Source organism: Chelonoidis abingdonii, chromosome 5 (assembly GCF_003597395.2).
Source record: "Chelonoidis abingdonii isolate Lonesome George chromosome 5, CheloAbing_2.0, whole genome shotgun sequence".
In the NCBI taxonomy this organism is placed as follows: Eukaryota; Metazoa; Chordata; order Testudines; family Testudinidae; genus Chelonoidis; species Chelonoidis abingdonii.
In genome coordinates this window covers 71,037,521-71,046,296 of record NC_133773.1, presented here as the reverse complement: position 1 = coordinate 71,046,296, position 8,776 = coordinate 71,037,521, and the positions used below count along the sequence as shown (strand labels likewise).

The 8,776-nt window shown below is 42.7% G+C and overlaps 1 protein-coding gene across 2 annotated transcripts in view; it reads left to right on the top strand.

The window, feature by feature from the left end:
* Nucleotides 1–1,747: 1,747 nt before the first annotated feature.
* The window catches only part of SPOCK3 (SPARC (osteonectin), cwcv and kazal like domains proteoglycan 3), a 451,893-nt gene continuing 444,864 nt past the window's right edge, over nucleotides 1,748–8,776 (top strand). Inside the window, exons 1-2 of one of the 2 annotated variants that reach the window (XM_032776648.2) lie at nucleotides 1,748–1,843; nucleotides 2,062–2,235. In XM_032776648.2, coding sequence (XP_032632539.1) covers nucleotides 2,062–2,235 — 174 coding nt within the window. In that variant the 5' untranslated portion in view covers nucleotides 1,748–1,843. Of the gene's footprint in view, nucleotides 1,844–2,004; nucleotides 2,236–8,776 lie in introns of those variants that run through there. The other variant, XM_075066358.1, reaches the window with a different exon arrangement.

Here is an 8,776-nt window from a genome sequence, read left to right as displayed (position 1 = left end):
TCCTTGAGCACATCCTACTTAGCTTTCAGGCCACTAGCTGTCACCTTTCTTTGGGTAGAATCCTATGACTCTCTCCCATTAGATTGAGGATTTAGGCTGCAATTCACTGTGATTATTGCAACTGGTCTGAGTTTAGTCCAACATTTATAGCTCTGTCAGGGACAATGACAGGTTAACCAGTGACTAGCCAATCTTCATAAACAAAGCATTGTTTACTCAAAAGAAAAGCATTACAGAGAAAACATATCTTAAAAACAATAAACATCTTAGATGCTGATCCAAGTATGCCAAGCTGTCATCCATCTTCCACATAGAGGCCCTCATAGGAATGAATATTTCCAAACCCCTCTCACAGGTTCTGTCCTGCTTGCTGACAGTGTCATGTCAATTCCTGGGCTGAGGTAGAATGACTTACTTCCCATTCCCAAGATGGTCACTTTATACAGTTCTCAGCTCTTTGTTTCTTAGTCTTCTGTAAACAGTTCAAACCAGGATGTCCAATTTCCCCCCCAAGTGGGTGAGTCTTCTTTAGACTAGCTACATTAATCCCACCCCCATAGTTGCTGCAGTAACTTCCTGTAATTCTCCCTCTCATCGCCTGCTACGGAGCTAAAGTATAAACCCCAGCCCATACAATACCTGTACTGTTTATAAAGTTGATACAATATTCTCAAAGATAGCCCATGTATCCATAATATTGGTCATATTAGGGGCTATGCTGCAACTTTTCATTGGGGTGGGTGATTAGATAATCCCAGATCTGCCTAATGTGTGGTTGCTTTCACCTTCCTCCTAAGCAGCTGGTGCTGGCAATTGTTGGGGACAGGATACTGGACTGAGTGATCCAGTATGGCAGTTCCTATGAATTTCACTAGGCTCTTAGGGCAACGTTTTAAAAAGTGATTTTTGCATTTAGGAGTAAGATTGACTTTTAATGAGATTTAGGCTCTAAAAGACAGACTTGTTAACTCAAGATGCAGACAAATGCCTAGTGCGATTTTCTCAGAGGGAGTTAGGTGCTTTGGAAAATCACACTAGGCACCAGATCTACTGACATCTTTAGGCATCTAAATACCTCGGTGCCTAAGCCACTTTTGAAAAGGGGATGTTTAGGGCCAGATTTACAAACACATTTAGATGCCTAAAGATGCAGATAGGCACCTGTGATTTATAAAAGCTTCTAAACAAGTTGGGTAATAATTACCTAAGTGCCGATGTACCTTTGTAAATCTGGCTCCTAGGCAATAATCCTGCAAGCGTTTACAGGCATGCTTAGCTTTCCTCATACGATTAGCCCCAATAAACTGAATGAGATTACTGGCGTATTAAGCACACGTGTTGCCGAAACCAGCCTTTAGTTTCTTGACAAGAGTTTCCCACAAGAAGCTCTGCCAAAGTGGGACGGTAGAAAGCAAACAAGAGGCCTCCGGGAACAAGGTGTTAGTACATTTTGTGGCGTAGGGGCGAAGTTTCTCTGTCCACTTGGGCTTCACGTTTCAGCCTTTCTATGGCCAACAAAAAGCCCCTAGTGAAATGATCATCATCAAAGCCAGGGGCTGATCCCCCAGCAGCGTCAGCTTCTGCGGTGTTCAATGGAATCCGCACGCTCCTCGCCTCTGCACCAGGCGCTGCCTGCCCCGCCGGCTTGTGCGGGGCTTGGCCGGGAGCCGTGCGCGGAGCAGGGGGAGGGCCGGGCAGGAGGGCGGGGTGGGACGCGCGCAGGGAGCTGAGTGGACGGCTGGAGACGGCGGCGCGTGCAGCGGCTCCAGAAAGAGCCGGAGTTGGCAGCGTCGAGCCGCATTTTCAGTAGGAGCGGGGAGCTGGGTGCAGAGCTTCCAGCAAGGTGATGGGCTAGGCACCACTGCTCTACGCGCCCCGGCTTCAGCTCCCCTCCCCTCTCTGCCCTGCCTCCTCTGCTCTGTAGAGGGAGCGAGCATCCCTGCTGCGCCTCTCCCCTGCTCCCGCTACCTGTCCCCCTCCCGCCCCTCCTTTGCCCGGGGAGCGCTTCCTGTGTGGCTTCTTGTTTGTGAACCCCCTCGCTTTGTGTCTCCTCTTGCACAGATGCTGAAGGTGGCAGCCTTCATGTGCGTGTGTGCAGCAGCTTGGTACAGCCAGGGTCTAGCGGCGGCGGCCGGGGGCAGGTCGGACCCCGGCAATTTTCTGGATGATAAACAATGGCTCACTACCGTCTCCCAGTATGACAAGGAGGTCGGACAGTGGAACAAATTCCGAGACGTAAGTTCAACCGCTCACCACCGACTCCTCTGGGGTTAAAAGCAGCCGCGGCTGGGTTCGGCCCTTCTAGCTGGGGGAGCGAGGGGAGGGGGTGGTAATAAGTTTTCAAACCCTCTCCTGTCTGGTTTCAGTGTGGTAGATCTGTTAGTCTGTATGAGCAAAACCAAGGAGACCTTGCATGTGCCCTCCAGCGGGCCTGGAATGCTGGAGCAAGGCTGTGCTACATTTTTCCCTGGAGGCTGGCTTTGATGGCATTGCAAAATATTGGCCCTTGTGCACAGCTATCGCGGCAGTGCGGGCTGAACTTTTCTTGAATTATGTTTCCGCACCATGGCGGTGCGCTGAGTATACACCCCCATCCCCCAGAGTGCGAGAGAGAGGAAGATGTGCTCTGCCACGGTGGTGGTGGTGGTGCTGCTGCTGCTGCTGCTGCTGCTAGGCAATTCCTGATGTGCTCCTGCTGCTGAGCAATAAGGATCAATCTGGTCACTAATAGGCCTCTAAAGAACTTTAAGCTGGCGGCGTAGGGGGATGTTGGCTTTACCCCGGTGAGGGAGGGGAAGGCGCTACTTGCACAAGGTTAGCACTGGTATCATAAGTGCTGATCGTTGTTGATATATTGACTTTTAAAGGACGACGTCCCTTCCTCCCCCCATTTCTTAAGCCACAGGCTTCCTTGGAGGTGACAATAAAAGGGTTAACTCGGACTATGCCCTTTGCAAAGGGTCATTCAAGTAAAGGAGGATCCCGTGGTCGGATCTGGCTGTTGCAGAGTTAGCGGTGATATGTCTGCCATTCTTTCCACCTGATTTGAGAGGAGCCCTGTAATAAACTGCCCCCTTCAGTTTCCAGTGCTTAAGATATCAGGTGTGCACTAATCCAGAGCTAGTAAATCACGTTTTCACTAGGGCATAGCCCATCTGGCCAGCTATTCCCCCCCCCCCCCCCTTAGACTGTGAGATAGATGCACTGTACCAGTGTTTGGCCTCCAGTGACCTCTGTAGCCCATACACGAAATTCGCAAGGCATCAAAGGAGCAAAGTGAAAAGAGAGGAAGAGGCAGTCACCACTGCAGGCAATGAAGACAAATCGGGTTCAGCTTCACAAATCAGTGCAAGTGCAATCATGATAGTCTTGACAAATGGTTCCATGTGTAAAGTGGAAAGGCAGTAAGTTCTGTTTAATAAGTCTAGTGGTTTCTTTCCCTGAAATGAGGTTAACATCACTGCTATTGAAATATGGATTTTGTCTGTCTCTGTGTGTGTGTGTGTCTCTCTCTCTCTCTCTCGTGAAATGGATTATCGCAGAAAATACTAATTTCTGACTTAAAAATATGCTATGTGTACGTTACAATTTGTGTCAATATTGAAATTCATTTTGCAACACCGAGAAGTTCTAATGAGAAGTATTAGCAAGATAACAAACTATATGGATAGTTGCTACTTTTCCTAAATACTTTTTATGAAATATACTTCAAAAATGAATCTTACTGTGGAACCTAAGTAAGGGCATAAATGGCTTGTATATCGTAAGATATTTCAGCTGCATGGGAATAGTACCTGAACATTAAAGCTAATCCGTGCCCAGATATCATAAATTGACTAGTGGTTCTGATCTCTCAGATTCGTTCAGTTGTTGTCATAACGAACATGGCAACTCAATTTAGTGGAAGCTAATGGGTTGTTGTTTTGTTTACCATTACTGTTTGTTAACTTAAATGCTCACTGGTGTGCCCTAGTGTATGTATGTGTTTTTTGTAGTTTCTGGAATTAAATTGATTGAAAACAAAGTCCTACATCTTGTAGCTTTCATCACCCTATCTGTGCAGTGGATTTCTATTTATCCCTATCGAGTTGTTTCAGACTCCAGTATTCAAAAGGTTCTCCTCCTACAGTTTGTCAATAACAACCCATCTCTGTAGTTGACTCTAGTGATTCTGGAGAAATGATTTTTTTCCCCCTAAAAAGGAGCTATATCCAATGCACTTCTGAATATTGTACTTGAATATATATATTTTTGAAGATGAGATGAACTTGAGAACTAAGGTTGCATGAATAAAAACGAGTTACTTCTACATTTATGGGAAATTCACTTCCACAATGTTTTACACATTTAAAACCTGTATTGTGAATTATGCCAACCTCTCTTAAATACTAATAGTTTTTTTAAAAAATAAGATGTTTCAATATTTCTTCAAAAACATGCAGTGCTATGTAAGTATTATAGGAATAAGTACTGTTGTGGGCAATGCCAAACAACTCATAAGTTAAATTTTTATAATTAGACAATATCATTTCTATAATAAGAAAGCATCTCCAGCTTGGAAGACAAGTGCTGTCTAATGTCTGTCTCTTGGGTGCCCATTGGCATATACTGTAATGCTGGATATTAGCCAGATAATTTACTCTGTGACAGGTAGGTATCCCAAGGGTTTTAAAAGTAACTATTCTGAGTGAGCACTGAATGCAGATCATTTTTAGGCAACCCTTACAAATATGCTGGTTTGTTTCTATTTATGTATTTTCTCATGGTTTTGTGAAGTTGGCATCTCGGTGAGGATTCAAATCTTATTCCTCATAGAATAAGAGTCAGTTGGTTGATGTATTGAAATCTAACTATTCTAATTCATTAGGAAGTGGTTATAATAGTCTTTTTTGCAGTGAAGTATTACTATCTTTTAAAATGTTGGTGAGTTTGCAGAAATCCATAGAACATAACTAGAGCAAATCAGTAACTGAAAACTGAACTTAACTATTTGTCCAGCAGTTTGCAACCCTCCGCCCTCCTCCTTTTCTTGGGGGGGGGGGGGGGGGGGAATGGGAATTGATTTCAAGCAGCCTTGAACTACTACATTCAGTTTTTAGATAACTGAGGAATACATTTTTGTGAATCTATGAAATGTTGTATAGCTAGTAGGATGTGTTTGACTTTTTGTAGTGTGACTCTTTGAAACTGGGGTTAGGTACTTCATTGCTGCTTTAAGAAAAGCAAGCATTGCCTCCTACCTCAGGGTAGAACAGCACAAATACATGTACGTATGTATATGTAAGTATAAGGAATTAATATTGAAAATGCAGCTTTGTGAGGCCTTTATTTTTTTTTCTTTCACTATTCAGAAAGAAACCTGTTTTTCCACAAACTAGAAAAAAGCATAGTTGTGCAGGGGAGATAAGCCTTTAATATTTTTTCACACCAAAAAAGTTTCAACTTATGAAATGTCAAAATTGATGAATAAGGAAGGTAATGACTGACTTCTGCCTCATTGGCTCAGTTTCTGAAGAGTTTTTTTTTTAGATCACAATGAAAGAATTCAGGGTAGTTCAGAAAGATTGTTCATAAATATGTTCTTTAACTAAAACTAAATCTGATCTAACGTAAAACATTCTCTTAACTTAATGTCTCCTAGAATGTTAGCATTTTAAGGAAAGACTTCTTTAAGCAATGCAATAATTTAATTAACTCAGTAATAATATTGGCTTACAGAATCTGTCTGTACAAAGCTGTAAAAACACAGAACTGATTCCTCTCCCTCCCCGCCCCCCAACCCCCCGGCTGGAATGTCTTTTCATTGCAGTCCTTGATCTTGGTGACAAATCTGTAGAGAATTATGAAACTGGTCTAGGCGAGAGACATGTCTCACTATAAAACACTGGAAAGCTGTGTATATGTTGGAGGCTACTATGTCCTGGCATTGATCTATGTGCAGAACTCTCACGGACGACACTGGTTTTGTGCAAAAATTTAGAATGGTAAAGGGTGTTCGTTTTTTTTTTTCTCTTTTTTTTAAAAAGAACGAGTGGGGAAGAAGAGATACTTTAGTGCACTCTATTATACACAAAGTGTACTCATTCCCATGAGAACTAGAAGTGTGACAGATACTGTGGATCAGATACAGGGCTGTAGCTAAACTGCGCTTTGTGCAGCTTGTGAAGGAAAGAGGCGTTAAGGTGCCAGCCAGTTATGTTTCCTTGGTCTCGCTGTGGACGCAGTGCTCAGAATTCAGCAGTGTTCTCAGGGCTACTGTACTCTATACTAGTTTTCAATTGCCTGCTAAATGCTTCAGTCATGCCACCTTTATGCTTCACTATCACCTGAATAGTGGTGACTGGGGAGGGGGAGAGTGTAGCAGATGCCAATTTGAGGTGACTATTCTCTTGGCCAGGTTCTACTGGGCTTATGGTGCGTTGTGCTGATGGACTGGAGCAAAGTGACTGATAATTATTCTCTAAATTCAGCATGCTTGCTCTCTCTCTCCCTCTCTCCGAATTATCACTAATTCAAAATAGTAATGTGCAAGTTGACTGGATAATGGTAATGGCATAATTTCTTGTTATAACATTCTAAACCTTACTACCTGATTTTTTTTTATATTAAACACTTACACATATGCAATAAATCTGACAGAAACAAAACCTAGGAAAACTTTATTCTTTCTGTGTCTTACTTAGTTTTCCAGTAATCTCCTCTTGCTTCAGTATAGGTGATGCATCACCCATACTGTTTGCAATAGGATTCAACCTGTGGTTTGGCTGCTGACTCTTTACTGCTTCCTGAAGAGCTGGGAGCTCAATATTCATTACAGATAGATACTATATGCAGAAGCACAACTCTGTATATATTTGGAGAGGGGGGGAATTATTGACTTTGTTCATATGTAATGGTGTTTGTAAGGCAAGGCATAATTATACTTCCAAATTGCAATGAACTGTGAAAAAGTTCCTGTTTGGTGTGAGATGTTGTTTATGCCTGATGCACTCCCCTTCACCACCCCCAGCCCTACGCATGCTGGCTTGGGAATATCACTGCTGTAGTGTCAGCTTTTAAGAGAGCTTCACGTGCACCACTTCTAGTATTACGGTAAGTTAAAACAAGCTACAGTACATTGGAACATTAATACTCTATTACAGTGTTTGCTTTAGCATGTTAAAAGCAATAACATTTAACAGCCCAGTATATCCAGGACACTACTAGCATACTTTTTCCCCACTGATACCTAGTAGTTGCACTGTTATCTCCCATAGCTACTTATGTTGCAGCTTTTTTGTTAAAACTAAATTGGGAAGAGAGATTACTGATCCAAAACTTGTTTAATGGTTATTTTATTACTTTCCCCTTCCTCACTCCAAGCCTACACCTCACTACACCCTTCAGTATCACTCAGTTCGGTGCTGGTTGGGGAGCAGTACAGACCTTCAGCTCTACTCTGAGAAACCTGTCAGAGACCAATAGCTGCTTGAGAGACTACTGCTTGCCAGAGCCTCTGGAGGGAAGGTAGGCCTGATATGGGACTACTGCAGTGACGTGATATCAGTGTCACCCTGGAACAACATGGAAAAGACTATTGCTGGTTTGTCATGCCTTAGTGACAGCTAAATGAAAATCTGTTGTTTTGTGTACTTGACTGGGGGACCCAGTAGGGCTGGTTGTGAGCCCAGGAGTGATTGTCACACACAAAGGAGAATGAAATTTTTAAAGTATGGTAGTTCTGGAAGCATCACCTTCCATTATTCTAGATGGAATCAAGCACTTCAGTCTACACATTATTTAACCAATAATGGCCAACATATCCTTTCCAAGCCCATAATCAGTTGAAGAATTTGAGTAATTGAGGAGAGAGACCTCAACTATTATGGATGTTATAAACCATGTGAAGTATTCTTTTCTACTGATGCTGTTTTGAATTATGGTAGAAGCCTTTCCCCAATAGTTAAAGGACAAGATCCTAATTAGAAAGTAGGACGTCATTCTGAATGTTTTAGCAGGTTTATAATCTACCATAAACTGCATTTCATGAGAGACCTGTGAGTGATTCCAAAGACTCTTCTGATTAGCAATGATAAAATAAGACACATTGACTCTGACTTAAGGTCACTTAGTCATTTTATATACCTTTTGGAAAACTCTTTTACTCTGCAACCATCTGTAGAAATTTCATGCAACTTCTGTATTTTGCTTCTGAACTATAGCAATTCAAAGTCCTAACTAACTTTGGCTGTCACATCTAGACTATCTATAGTTGAGTAGGATTAGTATTGAATGATTGCACACGACACTGATCAGAGAGGTGACCTCCATGGAATCTTATGTGTCATTCTTCTTGTTGAATCAATGCTAAACCCAAACTCCAAGATGTGGTTAGAGGGAACTTAAAGGGTATAACTAACTACACTGGAAAAAAGCCCTGTGGCAGCAAGTCTTAGAGCTGGAGTCAGCTTGCATGATGGGCCTAAGAATAGCAGTGTAGTCATTCATGCTTAAGCTGCAGCTGGGCTTTAGACCCTTCCCCTTTGCTGGGTTTCAGAGACAAGACTGCTCAAGTGGGAATGTTTACACCTGCTGTAGTTTAGCTCTGTACTAAAGCCTGAGGGTACGTCTACACTGCACGATTATTTCGAATTAGCTTAAACCGATATTACAAAACAGATCTAATAAAATCGGTTTAGCGCGTCCACAGTTGGATCACGAAATCGATTGTTTGCGTCCATGGTCCAAAGCTACCATCGATTTCAGGAGCGGTGCACTGTGGGTAGCTGTTCCTCAG